At 34.9% G+C, this 25,878-nt stretch overlaps 2 protein-coding genes across 5 annotated transcripts in view; one reads left to right on the top strand and one right to left on the bottom strand.

Moving 5' to 3' along the window:
• Positions 1–4,920, top strand: part of vill (villin-like) — a 16,177-nt gene extending 11,257 nt beyond the window's left edge. For 2 of the 3 annotated variants that reach the window (XM_042752381.1, XM_042752383.1), the window contains exons 14-21: positions 1–37; positions 297–476; positions 831–976; positions 1,074–1,218; positions 1,540–1,728; positions 2,688–2,747; positions 2,907–3,143; positions 3,517–4,920. The exon at positions 1–37 is cut by the window's left edge and continues 122 nt beyond it. In XM_042752381.1, the coding sequence (XP_042608315.1) occupies positions 1–37; positions 297–476; positions 831–976; positions 1,074–1,218; positions 1,540–1,728; positions 2,688–2,747; positions 2,907–3,143; positions 3,517–3,630 (1,108 nt within the window). In that variant the 3' untranslated portion in view covers positions 3,631–4,920. The remainder of the gene's footprint in view (positions 38–296; positions 477–830; positions 977–1,073; positions 1,219–1,539; positions 1,729–2,687; positions 2,748–2,906; positions 3,144–3,516) is intronic. The other variant, XM_042752382.1, reaches the window with a different exon arrangement.
• A 660-nt stretch (positions 4,921–5,580) lies between these two features.
• LOC109063676 (1-phosphatidylinositol 4,5-bisphosphate phosphodiesterase delta-1-like) lies at positions 5,581–24,397 on the bottom strand. 2 transcript variants are annotated; one of them, XM_042751986.1, is made up of 15 exons: positions 22,632–23,438; positions 18,400–18,558; positions 13,499–13,727; positions 13,010–13,139; positions 12,514–12,742; positions 11,417–11,618; positions 11,171–11,315; positions 10,451–10,603; positions 9,069–9,218; positions 8,385–8,544; positions 8,109–8,225; positions 7,810–7,988; positions 6,826–6,961; positions 6,591–6,740; positions 5,581–6,505 (listed from the first exon to the last, which is right to left on the bottom strand). In XM_042751986.1, exons 1-15 carry the CDS (start codon positions 22,729–22,731, stop codon positions 6,417–6,419), a joined length of 2,328 nt encoding a protein of 775 aa, XP_042607920.1. In that variant the 5' UTR covers positions 22,732–23,438; the 3' UTR covers positions 5,581–6,416. The 2 variants fall into 2 exon arrangements, with proteins under 2 accessions (XP_042607920.1, XP_042607921.1); XM_042751987.1 differs by lacking the exon at positions 22,632–23,438 and adding an exon at positions 24,188–24,397 and having other exon boundaries at positions 5,582–6,505.
• Between the last annotated feature and the right edge of the window lie 1,481 nt (positions 24,398–25,878).

The following is a 25,878-nucleotide window of genomic DNA, read 5'->3' as shown; positions in this document are numbered from 1 at the left end:
CCTGGCCATCTTTAAGGGCAGACTCATCATTTTTGAGGTGATTGTGCCTTTATTCCTATAGAACATATAACTCTAAATTGTAAATAATTTTTTTATGATCTGAATTATTTACCACCTTCAGGTAACCAAATATTTATTTATTTACGTACTTACACTATAATAGAATATATCAATATGATGTCTTGCCACTTTTGGAGTATTATATGAGTTTACTTTTTTTTTTGTGCAGTATGTATTAATAAATACTAAATACTAAAGTGCTTTAGCTTTTCATTGACATGTTGATTGTTTCTTAGGGTGGGACCGGTAGAGCGGGTGTTGTGAACCCTGATCCTGGTGCCAGACTCTTCCAGGTCAGAGGGACACATGAGATGAACACCAAAGCAACAGAGGTGCCCACCCGAGCCGCCTCTCTCAACACCAATGACGTCTTTCTGCTCAAAACTCATCAGAATGTCTTCCTGTGGTATGGCAAGGCAAGTATAAGTATATATAAATATACACTAATTAATCTAATAGAATAATTAAATCTATGAATCATAAAATTTTTGTAATTTTTTATCAATTTAATGCATCTTTATACTGCATAAAAGTGTTATTTTTTCTTTTTATATATATATATATCTTACTTATGGCAAACATGGTAATGCGTCATGTTGTAAAACTGTTTTCAACATTCGATAATAATAAATGTTTCTTGAGCACCAAATCACTGAGCAAGTGAGCATAAGAGACTTCTATAACTAATTATTCCAAACTTTTACCAGTAATTTATTAATCATAAAAAATATACTTTGTTATATTTTTACATCTCTCTCTCTTTCTCACAGGGCTGCAGTGGAGACGAGAGGGAGATGGGAAAAGCCGTAGCTGATTTGCTTTCTGAGCAGGACAAGCAGATTGTGATGGAAGGACAGGAACCAGCTGCCTTCTGGGTGGCTTTGGGAGGGAAAGCGCCGTACGCCAGTGACAAGAGGTACAACCATAAAAAAAAAAACAATAAAGATGAGCTCATACTCCAAATCTAGAGTACAGTCAGTAATTTCCACTGACTTCCTCTGTATCGTCACCAGACTGGAGAAAGAAGTGGCACTTCACGAGCCTCGTCTGTTTGAATGCTCCAATCAGACGGGCCGATTCCTTATGACAGAAGTGGCTGACTTCACTCAGGATGACCTGGACGAGGATGATGTCATGCTTCTAGACACCTGGGAGGAGGTGGGCTTGTGTGAGGTCGTGCTGTCGACTTGTTTTGCATGAGGCTGCGGTGAAATGCCGGTGTCGCTCTGGGTTATGCAAAATATGCAGAGAGAAATAATGTCAAACAATAGTTCTGTTGGTTGTTTTGTGTATTCAATTACACAAACCCAGGGGTTTTCAACATGGTGACCAAAGATATTACAAAGAGAAAGAAAAAGTGTGTGGGAGTTGTCCTTTGCAAAAGGATCATCAAAACTGGGGTTTGTGGCATTAAAAAGTTAGAAAGCTCCTGCTCTTATATATCAATCTCCTAAACCCCTCTTCTTCCTCCTCCTTCAGATTTTCCTTTGGATTGGCAACTCAGCCAACCAGTACGAGACTCAGGAGTCCTATAGCAGTGCAGTGGACTATCTTAAAACCCACCCAGCCGGACGGGACCCTGGGACACCCATCACCACTGTTAAACAAGGCTATGAGCCGCCCACCTTCACTGGCTGGTTTAATGCTTGGGATGCTCATAAGTGGAGCGTGAGTCCAGCAGGGGGCAGTAATGCGCAACAAATTCACTAACAAACTAACAGAATCTTGAGAAGTTCAGGCCACATTATCATTTGTTGACTCTGATCTGATAATACATCCTCAACATGAAAGCAAAATGGACCATTTTTACTTTCTTAACGCATTTTCCTGATCTTATTTTTGCATGATTCTTCATTGTGTTTTTCCCACAAATGTTTATTTATAAGTTTAAATTATTATTATTTATTTATATAATTAAATATTCAGTATTTTATTATTTATAAGTTTATATATTTATTTATTATTAATATTATTTATTCATAGGTTTAGATATTTATAAGTTTAACTTTCTTCCAATTTCTTCTCAAAAACATATTAATAATAATAATACAAATTTTCCCTAAAATATTGACTAAAATTTATGGAAGCTTGTTTCCTCCATGGGGTAAAAAAAAAGGTCATTGCAAGATTTCTCTTACATTTCAGAATTTTTTTTTCTTTTTCTCACAATTATAAATTTATATCTCATAATTTTGATTTTTGTGTTGTAATTCTGAGATATAAATTTTAACTCCAAGATACAAAGTCAGAAATGTGAGATCAGAATCAGAATTCTGAATTACTTTCTCATAATTCTTTTATCCTCTGGTGGAAACAAGCTTGCTTCTTTGATGCAAAGAATCAGGTCCCTCCTACTTTTTTTCTCATTGAATATTCAAATATTTAATAGCACTTGCATATCATTGCTCTTTTGTTGATTTTGATGGCTTCCATTATCCTCATTTGTGAGTCGCTTTGAATAAAAGCATCTGCTAAATGACTAAATGTAAATTTAATATCATGAAAGTAAAGCTGGTTACCAGTGCCATTTCGTCCTGACTTTAAATACTTTTAATGTCCACCATCACACCACATAATGAATTAATGTTACAGGAGAGACACTTTTTCAGTTTCACTCTATATTCTAGGGAGGCCTTTCATATGAGGAGATGAAAAGCAAGCTGGGTGATATATCGCAAATCACTGTGGTAAAAAGCTTTAACCATATTGATTAAATGCTTGTCCTGATTCATTTACATTGATTAATCTAATGTGATCAAACTGATTATCTAATTACGTTTAGATGTCGATATGATCTGCACACCTCTGTGCAAATCTAAACATGATATCAACCTCATTTCCTGTAGAATCTCAACAACACAAGCCTGAATAAGAAGACAGGAGGAGGTGGCGGGAGCTACAGCGCTCCTGGAGGGCCAGGAAATATAAAGTCTCATAATCAGAGGATATCCTCCTCCATCTCCAATGCATATGTAGACCAGTCTCCCAGCAGAGCAAAGCCTTCTGGGATGCTTCATTCCGAGCAGCTAGTTAAAGCTCCTCAACATCAGCTGCCTCAAGGAGCGGACCTTGAAAAACGAGAGGTGGGTACCGAGACCTTTAGTATGGAAGCCTCTTTCTGTGATGAGATACAAATAAAAAAGGTACAGTAAATCTGACTCAATTTGTAGCTAATTTATAGCTCACAGTCCTGAATGTTTTTCTCTCTATTGTGAGAATTGTAATAGAAGTAATACTTTTTCTCAGAATTGTGAGTTTATATCTTGCAATTCTGACTGTTTTTCTCAGAATTGTGAGATATTAACTCAGAATTACTAGAATAAATATCACAATTGTAAGATAAAAAGTTTAATCCTGTGGAAGAAACAAGCTTCCTTCTATACTATTGAGTTGGTCTTAAAAAATCAGAGCTCGAAATATATTTTTAAGGTTATTATTTGGTCATCTTTATTTCAGGAATATTTGACTGATGCAGAATTTGAGAATCTCCTCGGCTGCCCCCGTGACAATTTCCAGCGGCTGCCTAAATGGCGTCAGAACGATCTTAAAAAGAAGGCAGGACTGTTTTGAATTGGTTTTGTTATAATGAGATACAGTCTGATCTTCAGACCTGATTGTTGTGCTTTATGTGTATTTAAGCCTAGAAGATGGTCACTTATAAAATGTTTTGACTCAAAAGCTAACATGACCTACAGTAATAGAAATGCTTTGTAAATATCTTAAACAGAACATCAAAATTATCCCACCAAAATAACTATATCAGTCGCATACAGTAGAACATGTCTAAATGACTTTTAGTGCTAATAAAAACACAATGCATGCCAAGAAATGTTTCTGAGATGTTTAATTCAGTTTTAATTAATGCACTAGTTAAATGTCACAGCATTTTATTGTCAGTAAAGCCAGTTGTTTACTGTTAGGAGGATGTCAGGACAGGACATCAGAAACAGATTATGTTATGGCTTAATATTGCTGAAGTAGAAGGTAACAGTTTTCCTTTAAGGCACATAGATAAGAAAATAGAAAGATTTCTAGAAAAGGAGCAGATCAAAGCAGCAATACCTTATACCAACAGCAATGAATACAAAACAAACACCTTAAAAATAGAAAGCACAGCTACTGTTTGTAAATGTATCACTTTTCCTTTCTTTTACATTATACACATTTGTAGTACAACACTTTTAGATAACTCAATACACGCCTACTGTTCAGATTTTTATATAATGTGATTATAATTGATAGCTGAACATGTTTATCAGAAAATAATGGATAGCATGTACAGTATTGGTAATATGGGGTAAACGGTTCATTGTCCATCATTTGTATCCTGAGTTCATATAAAGAAAAACTGAGCATAAGCCAATGTAAGTCACTGTAACTAACAAATATCAATAGTACTCCAGTTCAACTCACGTCACACAACACATTAATATTAAATATGCTGTTTAACCAAGATATAATTGCGATTAAGATGAAGACTTTAATGGGAATGTCTGGACAAAAACACTGACATTCATTGACAATCAGAAATTATATACAAACACTGTACTCTGTTAATGTAAAAAGGGATCAGTGTAGTATATTTTTAAATATACATTCTTTATATATTAAAATCGAAAACTGTTAGGTAAAACATTCTCCAGTTACAAATCTAAACTGATTTAGACAGGAATGACGATGGAATTCTTAAGATGGACTTCAGTGTGGTGAAATGTGTTTTCTCAAAGTACAGTAGTAGTGCTGTCAAATCGATTAATTTCGATTAATTACGTCCAAAATAAAAGTTAGTGTTTATATAATATAATATGTGTGTGTACTGTGTATATTTATATGTATATATAAATACACATACTTACATGTATGTATTACTTAAAGGTATACTCCATCCCAAAATGAAAATTTTGTCATTAATCACTTACCCCCATGTCATTCCAAACCCGTAAAAGCTTCGTTCTTTTTCGGAACACAATTTAAGATATTTTGGATGAAAAAAGGGTGGCTTGAGACTGTCCCATAGACTGCCAAATAAATAACAGTGTCAAGGTCCAGGAAAGTATGAAAAGCATAATCAGAATAGTCCATCTGCCATCAGTGATTCAACCGTAACGTTATGAAGCGACAAGAATACTTTTTTTACACAAAGAAAACAAAAATAACGACTCTATTTGTATTGTGTATTTATGCTTTGGTATGAAAGCAAACAGCGCATCGGTGCAGCGCGGCTGACACAGAAGAGCGTAAGCCGCGTGTGTACTAGTCAGATTTGCCAAAATGGCGCTACGCTGATTTGGAGAGACACAGAGGAGAGGAATTGTTCAATAAAGTTGTTATTTTTGTTTTCTTCATGTACAAAAAGTATTCTCGTTGGTACATAATGTTCTATGCGACAGTCTATGGGACAGTCACAAGCCTCCTGGTTTTCATCCAAAATATCTTAAATTGTGTTCCAAAGACGAACAAAGCTTTTACGGGTTTGGAACGAAATGGGGGTAAGTGAATAATGACAAAATTTTCATTTTGGGATGGAATATCCCTTTAATAAATAACTAATTGCATTACTTAATTACTCTTAATGGAAAGTAATGCGTTACATTTTTGCTTGCGTATTTGTTTATTAATAACAAAAACCACAAAAGTTATCTTTCTGGCAACTGTAAAGACCCTTTTAGACCAAAAGTGAAATTAATAAGCCTAAGTAGATGTGTCAGTGAATAAATTGGGAAGCAAGGCGTTACTTACTTGAAAAATATAATTTCTTGTAAATATACATTTCCTTGTAAATTTCAAAGTAATGCGTTGCTTTACTAGTAACTTGAAAAAAAGTCATCTGATTATGTAACTTGTGTTACTTACTTGCATTACCCCAACACTTGTAAACACCAACTTTAATTTTCGATACAATTAATCACAATTAATCGATTTGACAGCAGTAGAAAGTACTACTCTAACTGGTAGTCAAAAAATCTTCAACTATTTCTTAAAATGTTAAAATTTAAATTAACTTTAAATAAAATATATTTTATATATATATATTTTTTATTTAAACAGTATTTGTTTAAATTTATTCAATTTGCATGCTATGGAAAAAAAATCAGAAGACAAAGAATGTGTCGAATTTTTCTAACGTCTTCAGTTATTTGGTTTTTTTTTTTTTTTACCCCACCTGTTTTTCAAAAATGAACCGCATGCACTAATTCCATGAAGCATTTTAAGGTACATCTCTGAACTCATATGGTAAGGAGGAAAGGTCCAAATCTTATCCTAAAAGTGTTTGTAGAGGACAGTTTAGAGGATTGTCTTGTTCAGTGATCTGCACACTTTGACATTGCGAAGACTGAGGGGAATGTTGGAGTTTATTAGGCATCAAGAGCCATGATGTGTACAAACAGTCCCGCTGAAGGAATGAGATTTCCTCTCTTCGTGAGCAGAGGCACATGGCGGTATCCTGAAGACAGAAGACAGGACTTGTGGTGAGCAAATTCATAAAACTGCACAAGAATTTCTCACTTACTGTATTTTCACTAGCTCACCATTCTGCATGCTGGTGAAGGGCAGAGTGTACAGGCCAATCAAGTCATTATGGGAAGCAGCGTCGTAGTCCTCCACCACAAACCGCACCAAGGCCAGTTCCGGCACGTGAATAGTGAACTGGAATTTAGTGTTCCACTGAGGATTGAAACCTGTAACAAAACACACTTCAGTGACCACACTTTGGAAAAAAGCATTTGCTAAATGCATAAGTGTAAATGGACTGTTGACACTTGCCATTGTTGTCAATGTGGTGTGTCTGTTTGCTGGCGATGTCGTCGGGCACACCGTAGATCTCCACCTTGACCTGAGGGTCCACGATGGACTTCTGCTTGTTTTCATTGATCTTAGGCAGCTGCTGGGCTGATATGATCTGAACAGACACATACAAGAATTGGTCGCTGTTTAGATAGGTTTGCATTTGGTTTAGGGATGAATGATATATCAGTGCCATAACTTAAACACACTGTTAAATGTCTTTTTATATTTATTATATTGAATATTATAATGTTGTGATGCCTAAATTCACTTGTAGTAATTAAAAACAATTGGATTTCAGCTTTTACTGATTAATTTTTTATCAATATTTATTTTTAAATGATTAAATGTAAATTTTTCATAATGTATATAATAATGTTATGATGCCTAAATTCACTTGTAGCAATTAAAACGATTGGATTTTAGTGATTTATTTTTAATTAAAAAAGTAAATAAAATAAGATATACTTACTATGTTTTAAAAATGATATGCTGTGTGTATATATATATATATATATATATATATATATATATATATATATATATTAACAGATTTTATTTTTAATGTACTCATTAATTTATTTTATTTATTGTAACAGCCAGAATTATACTGTTAAATGTAAGTATTAGCAAATCACAAAATCTGTATTTATTTTTCATAATATATATTACAATGTTGTGATGCCTAAATTCACTTGTAGCATTTAAAACGATTAATGTTTCATTCATTGAAAAAAGATATATTTGTTTTAATAAATAAAAAAATTGAATATAAAAAAAGATTTGATTTCTAATGTACTAATTATTTTATTAACTGTATCAGCCAGAATAACACTGTAAAATGTCATTGTTATCAAACTTCAAAATTAATATTTGTCTTTCTTAGATTGATTTAATTTACTTATTAATTTCTTTTTTATTTATTGTATCCGGCATCCTATTTTATTAATTTTTTTATCTCACCATGACATGCAAGGTCTTTCTCTTCAGCCAGGGGCCTACTCTGAGGTTTGCGGGGTCAAACTGTGAGGCAGGGTCCCTCTGAAACTCTGGCTTAAGTATATAGCCACACTTGCCATTAGGTAGAAAGCGGGCCTGATTCAGATCCATCTCCTTACCAGGAGTCTGGAAGTTTAGAGCCACTATAGACAATTTGAGGGATAAAAACATGTTAAGTGTTATATGGAAGCACATGTAGATTATAAACAGGCTTTCTGAACTGCATTAGACTCATATTATCTTATATCTCGAGGGCTTTGCACCTATTTGGCAGCCGGCGTTCCACAGTGGCACCGGATTGTAGTTGGATGAATCGGTTCTGGAGCCAGCTGGGTAGATTCTGCTCAGCTTATCCATGTTGTGATGAATAAATGCCGTAGCTTCAAGAAATCACCAAAAATGTGTTTTTAGAGTATATCTGGCAACATCACTCATATTGTACATTCTCATTTTTTTCCTAAGTTTGGGGGCCTATTGAGTGCTGCAGTTTTGACATATTCTTGTAGGCCAACCTGGAAGTTGGCAACACCCTGGTTTACCTGAGTTTTCTGCCAGGTTCATTGCTTTGCTCTCCTTGAAGGAGGCCATCTCATAGAAAGCTTGGTTATCTCTTGAATGCTCGAAGTTGCTGAAATGGACACTCTTGCAGTAGATGACCAGGTCTGACAGCTCCTTAGCCAGCTTGATCTTTTTGGAACTCTACAACACAATCAAAAAGAATAACTTTACACATGCAATGACGAAGGGATGCCAAATAAGCAGAACAAATCTGCTGTCTGGCTCATGATTTGAATGGGGGTTTTGTGGGAATGCCTGACAGCTGAGTGTGCCGATTTGAACTCAACCTTATCTACCACAGCTTTGTGTATGCAAATAAACTCTACGAACTTAAGTGTGCTTTGTGGAACATTTTTGAAAACTAGTTTTCCAGTTTACACTTGCAATAAACATTTCATTAATTCGATTTAAACCATATTTTGTGTTGCACTAACAAATAAAATCTGCTTTTCTGCCAATTGTTCTCATATAGTGTATGTGATGTTTGGTGAATGTTAATTTTGTAGTACTTGGCAGACAGATTTTATTATGAGCTGTTTTTGTTTTTTACTGGTACATTAGATTACATTCAAGTTTTCCACTGTACTGATAATGTTTAATACATGTTAAACTCATGCCAGCTGTTTGGTTGTTGTTCTCTGAATGACTGAATGGTTTTTACACACCTTTTCCTTTGGTTTCTGTTCAGCCTCTTTGAGTTCAGCAGCCTCGTCTTCCTCTGACACACTGTCCACGTCCTCTGTGGCGTTGTTGTTGAATGCCGCATCCAGTTTGTTCAAACGCTTGCCCTTGATCAGGAAACGTCCTTTCAGCTCCTACAAACATAAACAGATGACACAAACATATTTGAACTTTGAAATTAGATCCGATTATGCGTTGAAATTTTATATACACTACTGTTCAGAACTTTTTGTGAAGTATTTTAATGCATTTATACAGAAAGGACACGTAAAACTGATCAAAAGTTACAGTAAAGACTTTTTATTTCAAATAAATGCTGTTATTTTGAACTTTATAATCATCAAAGAATCCTGAAAAAAAAAAAAATGCATAACTGATCATACTAAGAAAAAATGTTTCCAAATCAGCATATTAGAATGATTTCTGACGGATCATGTGACACTGAAAATTCAGCTTTATCATCAATGGAATATATTATATTTTAAAATAGAATAAAATACAACGTTATTTTATTCTAAACTTTAATAAATACAGCCTTGATGGAAAAAAAAACAGGATAGGTAGAAGTTTTGTGAGAGAAATTCTAGATACCTTTCACATATTACAAATGGAACTGAAAGATGATGCTTTCCTATTGTTTCTCTGCTTGCTGTGTTTATGTGAGGATGGGAGTTCATGGGTGAGCCGCCCTCAGGCTGTAATACTAGAATCATCTTTGATTACCATCCTGCCATAGTGTTATTCAGAGAAACTGGCAGGACTTCTCAGTACGAGACAAAGCTCAGGGCTAAAACTCAATTCAAATAGGTCATGGTAAGGAAAAGATTCAAAACCGATCCAGCTGCATGGATTCCAATGTGACATCATTCTGAAGCCCCTCCCACCTCAGAACCAAAACAAGCACTTCGAATCCTGCCTGTCTGAACATGTACCATCTTGTCATTTGCAGCTCAAAAGCTTGGTGAGTGTTTTGGTGAATCATCAGGAAGTGGTAAGTGGTTACGATTAAAAAAAAAAAAAGTTTCTCCATGTAATCGTAGCTCTACTGATAATCACTTCATCGGTCTTCAGCTATTTGAATTCATGGATACAGAAGTAAACAGGAAGATTGCAGAAATGACAAGGAAGTCATCTGAGGAACGTGGGGTGTGGTGAACAGAGATTTTTAAGAGGTCATGTAACTGGTTTAGTTTTAGAGAGTGGTCTCTATTATCCACCAGGTGGCGATATTTTTTTTTTAACTCAAAAAATTCTACATTTCACAAACAATTACAAATAACAAGTAGAAAAAAAGAAGGAAAGAAAAAATATTTTTACAATGCAGTGGTGCAGCAAGATCCAAGTGTGTTATTTCAAGTGGTCTAACCTCAGGTCCTGGAAAAGTGTTGGGCATTTGATGCCCCAGGGGCTGAGTGAGCAAAGCACTGCCCAGGATGGAGGTTAAGTGATGGGCCATGATCTTCTGCTGCTCTGTGGAGCAATGGTTCTCCAAAGACAGGATCACTGGATACTGTGAGGTCTAGTGTAGCAAAAAACACAAGGTTTTCATAATCCACAAAATGCAAGGCTTTATGATAATGGCCTTCATTCATTGTTTTGTGATATTTTCTTGATTAAATAATGTATTATTTCCTTGATTAATTATTGTATAATTGTATAAAAGCACGTTGAACTGAATATTGTATACAAGATACAAGCATACTGAATGGATTCTGGTGTGAAACTTTATTTTAAGAACAACACACAAAAACATTATTTACTTCTTTCTGCATCTGAAACGCATTCGTTACCTATTTGTCCTGTGTGTTAATGTCAATGTTTATGACGTGCTAGCTGTTCAACTTCTTAACACTTCGGAGAAATCTTATTGTACCATTTTCTGCTCCTATTTTCTACATAAAAACCTGATACAAAAGCTTGTACATTCTAATTTTGAACATTTGAAGTAATTTGCTCCAAAAACTTTGGGTACCGTACATAATTAAGTGAGCAGACTCGCAACATCCTTTTGTTTGATGGACATAGATAGAAAACTTACACATTGAAAGCAGTGGGCATTATTAGTTAACCACCTTTTTCCACTCACTTTGAAAGCATATTCTTTGATGGCTTTGATGACATCTTTGAAGAGCACTTTGGATGTGAGCGTGTGGCCGTGGTAAATGACCGGCTCTCCGTTTGCACCGTCCCAGCAATCCAGCTCCACACAGCGACAGCTCTTCATCAGCGCTCTAAAAGACAACATTCATTTTCTCACACTGCTTATGGATGAATGCTTAATGTGTTAATGCATAGCTGTTGAGACTTCTAGTGAAAGCAGACATGTTCATACTTGATATAGGCTTCTGTGCTGCTAGGCCCCTTCAGCTGGTCCTCCATCAGATAGGTGTTGTGGGAAGAGGAAATGAAGTAATGATTGAGTGGCTGATGCATGTCTTGGTATATAGGTTTGTGGGCGGGGTTAAAGATGGAGCCTTCTTCATGGTTCAGGTAAATCAGGAAACCATCTTTGCTCATGTACTTGTTCTGTTTGGCTGGGTAAATGTAAAAACACTGTAATATACTAAAATGTATTGTAAAAATACATGTTATTTATATTTTGTTACATGATGCACCTACTGTTTTGATTGGGTAATTCACTATTGTGTATTTATAGTTTGTTATTTAATGTTTATCTTCTATTATCCAAATTATATAATATGTGAAATATTCCAAAACAACTGTTTTTTTATTTTATTTTATTTTATTTTTTACTACATTTTAAAATGTAGTTTATTTCTGTGATGGCAAAGCTGAATTTTAAGCAGTCATTACTCCAGTCTTCAGTGTCACATGATCCTCAAAACAACGATTAATCACAACCATTTTAAATATTAATAAAAATTAGCGCTGGCAAACGATTAATCGCGATTAATCGCATCCAAAATAAAAGTTTTTGTTTACATACTATATGAATGTGTACTGTGTTTATAATAATTATGTATATATAAATACACACACATACAGTTTATATTTTGAAAATATTTACACGTACATATATTTATATAATTATATTTTATATTATATATAAATATATTTAATATATAAACAAACTATAGCATATTTTTCTTAAATATATAGATGCATGTGTTTGTATTTATATATACATACTAAATATATACAGTACACACTCATATATTACGTAAACAAAAACTTTTATTTTGGATGCGATTAATCGCGATTAATCATTTGCCAGCACTTATTTTTTATTCATATTTAAAACGGTTGTTCTGCTTAATATTTTTGTGAAAAATAGAAAGTTTAAAAATACCATAAATGTCTTTACTATCACTTTTGATCAGTTTAATGTATCATATTAATGCAGCTATTAATATCTTTGTAAGTAACAGTTTTCTGATGTATTCTTTTTGGTTATTTAAGTGTGCTTACCTGTCTCATCCACCTCATATTTCTCAATAAGCTTCTTTGCATACTCCAAAGACACTGACTCCCTCTGCTCATTTTGAAGAAAGTACAACAGGTCGCCAGAGCTCATCTGTCCATTAGTACTCGCGTACTTTCCATAGATCACATCAATTTCCTCCCGGTAAGTCAGTAAATCGTAGAAGTGTTTAATCTCAGATCCCTCCAGAGTGCCTGAGTTTGATGTGTCACATTTCTGCAATATTAAATAGCAAAAAATACATCAATCAATCAATAAATAAAACAGTTCTGTAGGACAGTTAACCGGAGACTTTTTCTGAAAATTTCTTCAATGCGCCAGTGAGTTCAAAAGCAATTTAAACATGTTGTTTTATTTGGTATCGTGTAGATAACTTGTAGACTCGTACATAATCCTGACCAGCAGTGATCTAAACAAAAAAATGGCTATAAGCTTCTAACAAAAGTTAAAATGCAAACAATAGATTTATGATTTGCGTCTCACCTTGAAAAGCATCTCGGCGTAACTGTCGTCCACCTCGATATTGATCTGACGTAGGAAATGCTTCAACTCCTTCAAGGACATTTTGTTGTCTGCATTCTTGTCTGCCTTGCGCATGCAGTTATAGAACCAGCTTTTTGTCTGATGTAAGGACTGAATATTTCAGTTTTCTAGCTAGATCTTTTCTACTTATAAAAAAGGTTTATATCAATGCTTATTACACATTTTACACGTAGTACTTTTAGTGCAAAAAAGTATCAATTTGAGGTGACAGTCACACATATTACATGTACTTATTATAATAATAACAGTAAATTATGTATAAAATTATTTTATAAACTATAAAGCAACCATCCTTAACCTGAAACCTAACCTTAACCGTATATATGAAATGTCACTTTGAAATCATGTGTAACCTAAATGTTAAATCAATGTTTTCCTTTAATTACAATAAGCAGTGCTGACAAATGTGGAATGGATGTTTAAGGATACTGTTCACTGTTCTGCTGTCGGTTGAGGCTGTGCATGCCAGTCATGACCTTCTCCAGACCGCTGACCCATCTCTTGGCCTCCTCTTTGGATGAGGCGATCAAGTCCAGATTCTTCCGTCGACCTTTAAAGATGATGGAGAAGCAGCGGTCTTCCACTGAGGAGTCAGTGTACTTCTGCAGCCCTTCAGTCTGACGGCCATACCGCACTGAATCGATGTCCTCCAGACTGACTGTAAAAGAGACATTATCACTCTGACTGCATTTTGAACCTTTCTGGAATAAATCTGCCTTTCACAAGAACTCTGTTTGCGGATTGATGAGAGAAACATCTGAGGCGGTGATTTACGACAAAACAACAGCCTGAAGCCAAAGAGACACATTATTTCTAGGCTTGTTTGATATGCAGGTCTTTACATGGAGTGCTGCTTTATTTCAAGAGTATATTTTGACATCTAAAATCTTCCAAAGCACCAAAAGACACAGAAGTGCAAGAGGGTCCATCCATTTGAAAGATTTTAGGGATTTTATGTTATCTCTAAGAGGATTGTAAGCAGTTCAGTAATGAATCTGAAATTTAAATTGAGCAAACAGGAAACAGAATTGTAATTCCAATAGAAATTGAATTGAATAAAGCAGAATCCACACTCACTTGAATGTTTCTTAATGATTTTTGGATTTTTTTTATTATGCAAGAAGCACAAATGGATTTATGGATAAGATCTATTTGTGCTTTTTGAAGAATAAAAAATCAAAAAATCATTAAGAGGTATACAAGTGAGTGCGGATCCTGCTTTTTCATTTGAAGCCGTTATGATTTTTACTGATCTATGCACCTGAAGTCTTGGTTGAGCGCAGTGATTTCGCATTTTTTTTATTTAAATTTAATTACACAGAATGGAATTAAATGTTATAGAGTCAAACTGTATATAACTGCTGTACAATTTCTAATTGTTTCATTTTTTAGTTAACTTTTAAGGTGATATAAATTCTTCATTAATATCATTCTTATATATATATTTTTAATTTCCCTTATATTTAATTCATGAACTTTTCATTAGATTTGATCATTTATATTTTCATTATATTTTATCAATTTAATTCATTTTATAGATTTTTGATGGAGAAACACTTATTTCCACCTTGAAATATATTCAGTTTACTAATATTGATTTCATAACATTTCATGGCACAGTTCTGCAACTGTGTTAAATTCATTCTAATTCAGTAAATTCCTGTCGATTCAACTTGAACATTAACACGCGAGATACTTGAATAATCTTGATTTCTCAATCAAAGAATCTTGGCACAGCACTGCTGTATGAAATATTAAATTTAATGCAGGCATCACGTCAGACATTGATAAGAAGCTGATAACGTCAGTGGTGTCACCCTACTTGACGATTATTAAACGTGTTTGGCAAACACAGCTGTGCATCACAATCAGTCTCCTCCTGTGCCCTCTGGCCTTTTATCCCAGTGTTAAACAAACACAACATTAAACAGCACAAAATGAGCTCTGTTCCTCTCAGATCTTATGTATTGTGCTATAATAATAAACTGAGGAATGTATTATATAGTTCAGATGTATACACACAGGGCTGTCTGGAACTGTGTTAACAGAACAGGGTCAGGTTTAGAGTTTAATTGACCCTTCAGAGCACAAATAGATTGATTAACTGTTCTAACTAGAAGTAAGACACAAGTGAGATTTTTGGAAATCTCTCTTGCAATGAAGCCATGATCCTAAATAAACCAATAAGACAATAGATGGCTTTCTGTGAAGAATCAGATCAGGGTTGGGTTGTGTGTACTCAGCCTACTGGAACAGAGCAAACACAAGAGAAGCCACTTGCCATGAATATGGTACACTTCAAGACACGTGACAAAACAGAAAAGGCACAATTTTGATTTTTTGCGATCTATTAGATATTTTAGATAAACTGTTCTGTATTATAAAACTAGTCTAACATTAAAAGTAGCTGTTTTTAAAAATGTCTGTATCCCATTTGCAGTCTTGACCTTCTCGACTGTACTGCTAAAATCATAATTTTGATGTTAAATTATATTGAATTCATTTTTAATACTTAACTAATTTATAAAAAATGTATTGCTATTAATTAATTGTATTATTAATTAGAATTTTCTGTGTAAATTTATAGGTCTTTATCAATGTATTTAAAATGTTTCTTGAAAATGCCAAAAAGAACATTACAAAGTTTATAGAAAATTACAAAATCAAACAAATAAAGGTGTAAAACTGTATCTAGTTAATGTAAAACGTCATTGAACCTTCTGACATAGATGTACTGTATAACATTTTCCAAAGATTGAGGACTTTCTTTCACTGACCATCTGATGAAAAAGAAGAGCTTCACACCCTTTTCTGTACAGTATTTGTGGAAAATGTTGAAAAAGCACAGCTGGAGATAATTAGCTGTTTTAGACGTGGCACACGCTCACAAAGACAAATATGGGGACTGTAGGAGAACTATTTGGATAACACCCAATCTCAAGTGAACTGGTGAAAGAAAGCAGTGTCAAAAGCAAGTCTAGCATCCTTCAGATTCCACTCAAACAAGCTGACAGAAAGGAAACATTGTGCTCGGCCAAATTCTGACCTCTGTTTTCTGATTTTTGTCAGATAATTATTGTTACATCTCATGTATTATAGAAAATACAGTGTCTGAAATACTATTTCAAGATGAAAACAGTGACATTTAGGTTAATAATTGCACCAACATCTTTTTTAAGATGAAGTGTATGATCTTTTTTGATTTAATGGTGCATGTTTTAATGGAGTGATGATGATGCAGAGATTACACACTTCTCATTTCCAAAATACGTCCTGTCAGGTGCTTTTTCTCAGATCCTCTGAGCCGCCCTATTTGAGCCTAATTGATGGAGGAACTATTGTAGGCAGTAAAGTTCAATACTTAGTGTAAAATAAAAATAGCATCTGTGAGGTGCTAGCAAGAGCTTTTAAACACATATCAGGGCTCTCACCAATCTGATTTTGCCTCATATGACCTCGGTTGTATGTTACAGTGGTGGGATGTTGACCATGTGACCTCTCATTGTGTTCTGCTGGAGGCGGGAATAATAAACCCATGACAAACAAGGGCAAAATCTGTTCATTGTTGTACAGATAATAGCGTCAAACTATGAAACGGGGCATCACATAGGAGCGAGGTTGATGTTTTATTCAAACTGTCTTTGTCCAACAGGGTTTAAAAGACGAACATGGTCATTGTCCCATTTCTGGATAGTTTTACTGCATCAGCACTATGTTTGATAAAAACAATCCGTTACGTTTCCTCAGTTTGTTTCCCACCCTTTCAAGTCCATTTAACTTGAGATAAACTTGGCATCATCAGTATAAGATAATAAAAACCTCACTTCCTGTGCTTAAAAACATGATCCCCTTGTCTTCTCGCATTTAAACGATGACAGAAAAATCGATAGAAAAATCCTACTTTGCTTAATATATGTTTGAGGTACATTTTCAACCATTTATGTCATTGTTTTGAGAACATAAAAAGAGGCCAGAATGCTTCGACTACATGTGCAATCCATCTAATCATCATTCCCGGCCAAAGGGAGTTAAAAGCCTGTCAAAACACCCAACTAATGGCTGAAAATATCATGTGAACAGGACCAGAGGGTTTCCCTGCTGATATCTGGTGTTTTCACTAGAATCCTTTGATTTTATTTGGTCCTGGTTTACTTCACATGCAGGACAAAGAGGAGGCAGCCACAGTCTGGCAGACAGCAGATAAAGAGGTCTGATCCGAGGCCTTTGGCCAGGAGGAACCAGGCCGGAAGCTAAGAGGACAACATGTGGGAAAAAGATTTAATATCATCACAAAATTTTGTTCCCCTCCTCTCTGGTCATTTTGTCAGAGATGTTTCCTTTCCGCCCAACTCAAAGCATTTTGTGGCCTTGCAGGCAGTAAAAATGTTTGTGGAGGAAAGTGAAGGACAGGTCTAACTGTTTGTGACCCTGGCTGTGAAAACCCAGCTAAAGTCTTTGTGTGTGTGTGTGTGTGTGTGTGTGTGTGATTTACTGTCTTCTACATAAAATCATCTTTCATAAGGTAAAGATCATTCTGTGAAAATGTAACCTTGATATCTTTAACACTGAGTGTGGCCTTGTCAAAGATTTAAATCATTGTAAAATTAATGGTTTGAAATCAAACTTTGATGCTTGTTATCTCTTAATTAGGTTTTGAGACTTTAGCCTGGATTTCACAGAGAGGGTCACATTTGTTTACAGCTCCAGACTAAAAAGATGGGTTTACAGGAAAGCCATTTGATGTGAGGCTTGCTGATGTCAGCATGAGATCATTTATTGAAAGGAAATTATACAAGGTTATTAGATTACAGTGCATCAGGAAACAACATGTTTCTATAAGGTATTTGTATTAAGTTATTATATATGATAATTGCATATACATACACACAAACACACATTGTGTGTATGATCAAAATAAAGTAAAAATAGAAATAGTTAACTGTTTTCTATTTTAAAATATTTTAAATCATAACATATTTCTGATTAATGCTGCTTAATATTTTTGATTCATTTTCTACAGGACTCTTTGATGAACAGCAATTATTTTGTAACAATGTAAATGTATTTACTTTCACTTTCCATCAGATTAATTATAATATAAATAAATATTTGATTACAGAACATTTCTTTATGTATCCACTGATCAAAATTACCAATATAAAATGAGTTGTTTTGGCAGCTTAGTTGTATTCATAACTGTACAGTGTTTTGCTTATTATACCAAGATCTATTATTTCGAGTAAAATCTGATTCTTCATGATATAACCAAATCCTGTTTTCCTCACCTCTTTCAAACAGACACTGAATTAAGGGACAGCAGAGACACTTACAGCTGGAGTCACTCTTGAAAGTCTTGCTGGTCTGTTGCCACACAGTCTTGCAGTCTTCATTCAGTCGAAATAAGCGGGTCTTTCTCCATGACTTGGACTTCACCTTTAGTAAGTCTCCACCTTTCAGCAAAAACTGCAGGTCTGGGTCTCCCTCCAGACCTAAAGGTCAAGAAAATGTCAAGTTCATGCATCAGTGCGAATGGAGTTCACAAAGGTCATAACATTTTCAAAGTCCACCATCAAAGTATCTCAATTTATGAGAACTTTGGAAGTCTAAATATAGAACCAAAGTCAAAAATACCTGGGGTCAATGATGATTCAGGTCAAAACTATTTAAAAAGATTACATGCACTCTTTCATTAATTCCAATGCCCTGACACACCTCTCTTCAGACAAAAGCAGAAATGAACTTGCAGAATTTACACGGCTTTGCTCAAGGTCAAAACCTGCTGGGTGAGCTATAAGTATGGTAAAGGTTACTGTAAATGAACCACAATTTTCTTTGATACTCTTTCATGCTGTATATCTACACACTATAAACTCCAAATCATTGAGTTTTTACTTTCATGAAAATAAATTATATGTTTAACCATTCCAATTGTTGGTAAATTCCTAGAATTGTTCCCTTTCAGTAACTAGTTTCTACTTTTTAAGTTTAAACAATATAAACACTAAACAGTATATCATTATGCCTTATTATATTCAGTTTATACAGTAATGTATTGATTTTTGACTGTTTATTAAAGTATCATAAATAGTACTCATAGTCGGAAAGATAAAACTGAGACGTATTGACCACATACATCCACCCACACAGCATTTTTCCATATTGCAACGATATTGTGGTTATCTTTTCTTGCTGAAACCACAAACCCACAATGCTGAAAGTGTAAACATTAGCAATACAATCATTTGCATCACTCACAGAGATTATTGTGTTAATACATAGAGATTGTATGCTTCACATTTATAACAGTAAAAAAAAAAAATCTATTTAAATACGTATAGAAAGATATCCATAAGCAGAACATTATATTTGTTTTTTGAGTTATGGCTTTGAAATAGTCTTTACTGATTTTGCATACACATACAAATATCCAAAGAAGATCCTGAAAAAACTGTCACAGTTTTATGAAGCATCACAACGGTTTTCAACATTTTTAAATATGTGCAAATCAGCATATATATGAATAATATACCCAGTTCACTTTCCAAATAGCCATATGATCCGTGTTGTAATATTTAGGATCGAACAAGATAAACATAACCACAATATGGAAAAATGTGTATGTGCATGGGTGGTGTTTGTAGTCAATTCATGTCAATGTTGCAATAAAAGATCAGTCTTTCCATAAAATAAATTTCACTTCCTTTTCAGGAGTGGCTAAATTTGGAACGATAAAATATTGCCTGCAACATCCTGATAAGACACAAAGCTGTTGTCCCCCAGCTATCATAGTGCTGATATCAGAGTGATAAATATACCTGGTTGAATTCTATCATGGTGGGCTTAATTTGCTCAACAGTTGAATTATGAATATCTCCAGCTTCTGTGACCCAAGGGTGTGGGCACAACCACAACATTGCAGGCATTTTTTCACGAGCTGTTGCCACAGAGGCTGTTTATGAGGCTCTGGCTGCACTCGAGCAGAAGGCGGAGAAATGGTGAAAAAGTTGAGCTGATTTCAGAAAGACCTTTGCAATTAGGCTGAAAAAATATTCTGTGCTGGAATGGTTGCTTGTGTTTACTCTGAAAACTCTGTGTGTAAGGTTTTATTTTGATGACTGATTCTAGAGTTATAGCATTTTTGAAAAGGGTGAGGTATTTAACATTTAGGAAAATGTGCCTCTTCATCTCATTCAAATCATACTCTAGAGGTATTTAGAATGCAAATGTAGTTCAAATACTATTCTGACTTCTAATTGCTTTAAAGAAATTACAGAAACAGGGCCAGGTATGATTTCCAAAGTGGATTTCAGCTGTGCCATTGCTGGAATAAAAGCCAGAGAGAGAGAGAGAGATCACTAATACCTGGATAAAGCTATTCAAAAGCATTCCCATTCACATCAGTAACAATTTAAAAGCAGCAAACATAACCCAAAAATGAAAATTCTCATCACCTTAAGACCTTCGTTCATCTTCGGAACACATATTATGATTTTTTTGATGATATCCGAGAGCTTTCTGACCCTGCATAGACATCAATGGAACTACCACACCAAAGGTAGTAAGGACATCATTAAAATAGTCCATGTGACATCAGTGGTTCAGCCGTAATGTTATGAAGCTACAAGAATACTTTTTGTGTGAAAAAAAAACAAAACAAACCTAAAATAATTACTTTTTTCAACAGTTTCTTCTCTGATAACACATGGACTATTTTAAAGATGTCCTTACTACCTTTCCAGGCCTTGAACGTGTCAGTTGCATTGCTGTCTATGCAGGGTCAGAAAGCTCTTGGATTTCATCAAAAAATCTTAATTTGTGTACTGAAGATGACCAAAGGTCTTATGGTGATGATACACGGCGCAACTTTTTGGGGAAGTCGTGGCCTAATGGTTAGAGAGTCGGACTCCCAATCGAAGGGTTGTGAGTTCGAGTCTCGGGCTGGCAGGAATTGTGGGTGGGGGGAGTGCATGTACAGTTCTCTCTCCACCTTCAATACCATGACTTAGGTGCACCTTGAGCAAGGCACTGAACCCCCAACTGCTCCCCGGGCGCCGCAGCATAAAATGGCTGCCCACTGCTCCGGGTGTGTGTTCACAGTATGTGTGTGTGTTCACTGCTCTGTGTGTGTGCACTTCGGATGGGTTAAATGCAGAGCACGAATTCTGAGTATGGGTCACCATACTTGGCTGAATGTCATGTCACGTCACTTTTTTCTTATACTGAATTAACTATGTTTATATTTTAGGTGATTTTTTTTTTTTTTTTTTTCTTTACAGCTCCCATCTACTTTGTGCCCCAAAATACTATCTTTTGTTAACATGTTAGTTATCATCATTTAGCCATTTTACACCAATTAATCTTCCAATAACTACATCTCTGCATAGTATTAAACACGTATATTGGATAGTGAATTCAAATGTTTAAATGGCATTATCAACAGAATGCTTAAGATCTGCGCCACGTGTTTCAATTTTCTTTTGCATCAACCTCAATTTAATTAAAATGATCATGAAAGCACTTTATTTTGATTATTAAAAAGTATCTAAACAGCAATTGAAGCATTCAAATACATTCAATTCCAGGATACTGCAAGGAAGTGGGAAAATAAATGACGATCATAATGTTACTTCATGTGTTTTGATGCTACTGTCATACTCCTCAAGGCTTTTTCCATTTAGCTGGAATTTCCATCTAAGAAAGCCCTGAGTGCCACTATTTTCTTCAGGAAAGATAGAAAAGTGAAAGAGAAGTCTTAATTTAACCTTGATATTTTATCACTAGAAGGTAGCCAGAGATTAAACTGTGATAAGTCAATCATCAGAACCATTCATTCTTTCCTAGGAAGAGTTGTGAAATCCTTTTTTCAGTAAAAAAAGAAAAGAAAAAGTGAACAAAACAGATCTTCTCTGCTGTATTTGGCTGGAATGGCATTTAACATACAGCAAAACATCAGAAAGCTAAACAGGAAATCCCCTTGACTCATTCCTCATCCCAAATATTAAAAAAGTGTATCATACACTTTTATAAAATAAACAGTCATGGATGTTTGTGACATGCAAATAAACATACTTTTCAACATGGTATTTTGTAAATGTTCTTAATGTTTAAATCATTTTAATCCTTTATACTTAGAGTGCAGCTTTTTACAGCAGACAAAAAGTCTGATTTGATCTGACTTGTGCAAGAAGATGTAGCAGAGATTGGTTGACACATTTACAGTAGGCTATTTATCTAATAATCAGTGTGCAGGTTTCATAAACCAAACTTAATGCTATTTCAAATTCTTTATGTGGGGTAAGTGTAATTTTATTAACCTTGCGCAGTCAATTAAATGTTTACATTGTTTACAACATTTACAGTGAGAACGAGCTCTTCTCTTACTTTTTACAGTTTAAATGAGACCCCATTTTATGGTTTTATAGTAATACTGCTAAAAACTATAAATGCAGTTTTGGAGGAAACTTCAGGCTACTTTCTGGGACTAAACAACTCTCATGAAGTTTAGTCCACGGAGGGCTATTTAATGCACGAGCGCCCGTCCCGACACAAATGCAACACCCACCTATGCGTTTCCCATTCTCTTGTGCCACGACCTTGCACTGCTCTTGGTAAACTAACTCCTGGGATTTCGTCCTTTTGCGAAGCTTACGCACACAAGACATGGCCGAAATTCCTCAACGAGACCGCCTCTGTAATCGGCTTAGTTTGTCTAGAAAAATAACATGAGGCGAGAAACCATGACGTTTGCAAGTCTCTTTCTATGGGCGGGTTCTAAACCTGCAAAAATCATCCTGTTGTGTTTTATGATTCACTTGCTCTGTGTATCTCAGGTTTTCGCATCTGTAAGTCTGACATGTTATGGCACACACTGTGGTATTTAAATAGCTATATAATGTTGTAATTACAACATGTGTTATATTTTTTTGCCGGTTGGTTCCGTTTTTCAGCCTGCTTTAAACACAAACCCATTTTTTGTCCTCCTGGTAGATGTAACCTTTACATTTTGCCTGATGTCTACAAACTTGGCTTCTCCGTTGAGGCTTTTCGCTTACGGAAGAATCTTTGGTTTTGAACGAATCTTTTAAATGGAAGAATCGGTCTGGTTTGACTCCTAGCTATTTAGTTTGCTGAAGTTCTCCCGTTTCAAGCGCAGGTTTGCTGAGCAAAACGCGAACCGACAGCATTCCAGGCGGGTTGTGATGGAGCATTTCATTGGCTGGACCTGCTGAACGAACCACTCCCTTCATGACTCGTAGCGGTATTAAATGAGACAAACTGAATTAACTGGATATCTACATCTGCTGACCAAAAGTGGCGGCATGTCTTTCAATTCAGTTCAGCTTGTGAGTTAAACTCTTTAACAAAGAGAGAACGTTAATAAACAGTTACCCATTTCGCTATTTCTGTATTCTTATAGCTTTATTAAAGTCATAAACATAAAATCTCTATGGAATCTAAGTAGATGTGATTTGAACATATCAGTAAGCGTAATCTAAATGAATCGTTTAGGGAACCGATTCAAAGTCACTTTGATGAATCACTTACTCAAATGTAATTTGGCATAGGGCGCCTTCTTTTGGTTGAATCCTCGCGTGACATTAGGTAATGTCATGCAGAATGTGTGTTGGTAAGGGAAGGTCCACGAAAATAATATGTTATGTTATATATAAGCATACAATATATAAGCTACATTAACTCCAAGTGTATTTGTTTGTGAGATGCAATGTTCATAAATGACGTTTTTATTGTGAACTCATGCATCTGTTTTTAAAGCTGAGTATTAAAGTTCCCAGACATAGGACAAGTCAGAAGTTATGGAAAATGTTCTATGATGCATCATTTAATAGCAGTTCTGACTGTGCAACAATAAACAAAATGTCATAATGTCATTACACGCCACATGACTTTGAAAATAACCTCGCGAAAGCTAAAAACAAGGTAAAATATCTTACAAATTGAGTTTCAGAGTAAATTGCTTTGTATAAAGTATGTGGTATTGTAGCTAACATTTAAATGTTCACATTATGGTCTTCATATAGCCATTATGAATTGCCTGTTGACTCTTCAAATCAAATGTATTCACTTCTAGAATCATCATGACATCACTGCAAAACTTACCGAATCTGCCGGCATTTCCATTGGCTTCCATGATTCTTTCTGTTGTTTTATTTAGCGTTTTCTTTCAGTTGTTGTATATTCCAATTGGAAAAATACCTTTCGCGTCCCAAAGCCACTCAGAGCCGCCCAGATACTGACTGGGATGAGGAAAGCCCGTGTCTTAAACCATCCACTGAAGGGAAAGTTCAATGCGCTGTTGTGTGTGTGGAACCCGCCTATTACTAGTGCAGTATCGAGAATTCGCCAACACCCACAACAACAACACTGGTCTTTCAAGTTTCTCTCAACGATGCCCTGAAAAGTTGTATTTTTGTCCACCCATTATGAACGACTAAAGTGTAGCCTAATTCAGAGACGTGTCTGCTTTCTGGGTGATTTCCAAAAGGAGCTCTAGTCCGTGGCTATCCCTTACGAAAAAGAAGTTTATTCAAGTGTGCTATTAGTATACTTCTTTTAAAATAAAAACAGGAAAGTATGCTTTTAGTTTACTTTTTATGTACTTCTCAGAAATGGGCTTTATGTACTTCTCAGAAATATACTTAAAATGACATTTAAGTATACTTGACTTATACTTACAAAAAGTCTAAATATACTTGAACTTTACTTAAGTATACTTAATACAATAAACTTGAAGTATACTACTTTTTGGTAAGGGTATAGATGGGTTTGATTCATTTCTTCAGAATTCCACTCTTGTCCTGTAATTCCTCTCTTGAGAGTGCTGTTCAAAGACTGAAAATGAATAAAAACCTAAGTGCTGGCTACAGTTGCATTCTTAATCTGATCCTATAGATGGGTTTCATAAGCACAACATTGTCTTATCATAGGTGTAAGGAAATAAAAGCCAGTCTTTGATTTACATTGAGTGTTTTCAGATTGAACAATGTTTCATTTCAATGCAAGTGATTAAATCTATGGGGGTCTGTAAGACTTCATGCTACAGCTTGTTTTCTTGTTTTGTTTTTAAGTTCCACTCCTGGGTAGATTTATCTGAATATGGGACTTTGCATAAATGAAAGGCTGTTTATATGTTTAGTATTACATGTTACAAATTAGTGATTTATTGACTGTGCTGCATCTGGTGACATGATGGGACATAACAGGAACACTTCCAATCAATCTGTCTTCACAATAACTGAACAAGAATGATCTAATTTTGCTTAGAGCAAAGTAGGGTGTGAAGCAAAGTCCAACAGAATAAAGCTCATACAATCTCTTTGCTTTATGATGCTGGGGACTTTGAAAATCATCCTGCCTGGCAACTTTTAGCACACCCTTCAAACTACCAACCCATACCTGATCTTCTGGTATGTTGAGGTGTGCGTGTTATTTTTGAATTGGGTAACGTTACATCAATAATTTTTGGCCATGTTGCATATGTATACCATTACAGTAACTTACCACCACTTGGCTTTACCATTAGGTATCATTATATATATATATATATATATATATATATATATATATATATATATATATATATATATATATATATATATCAGTAACATATTTACTTATTTTTATAGTAAATACAGTAATAATGTGAAATCCCTTAAGGAAATTGACCATGGTTTTATTGTATATTATTGTATGTTTTATTGTAAACAGCAAGATTAATTTTTAATGGGCTGAAAAGAATGCACGTCACACATCTGTTTAGCAATTTGCACTGGTTACTAATAGCTGCTTGC

Source organism: Cyprinus carpio, chromosome B24 (assembly GCF_018340385.1).
Source record: "Cyprinus carpio isolate SPL01 chromosome B24, ASM1834038v1, whole genome shotgun sequence".
Classification (NCBI taxonomy): domain Eukaryota; kingdom Metazoa; phylum Chordata; class Actinopteri; order Cypriniformes; family Cyprinidae; genus Cyprinus; species Cyprinus carpio.
Note: the sequence above shows the minus strand (reverse complement) of the source record. Positions and strands in the feature narration are given on the sequence as shown.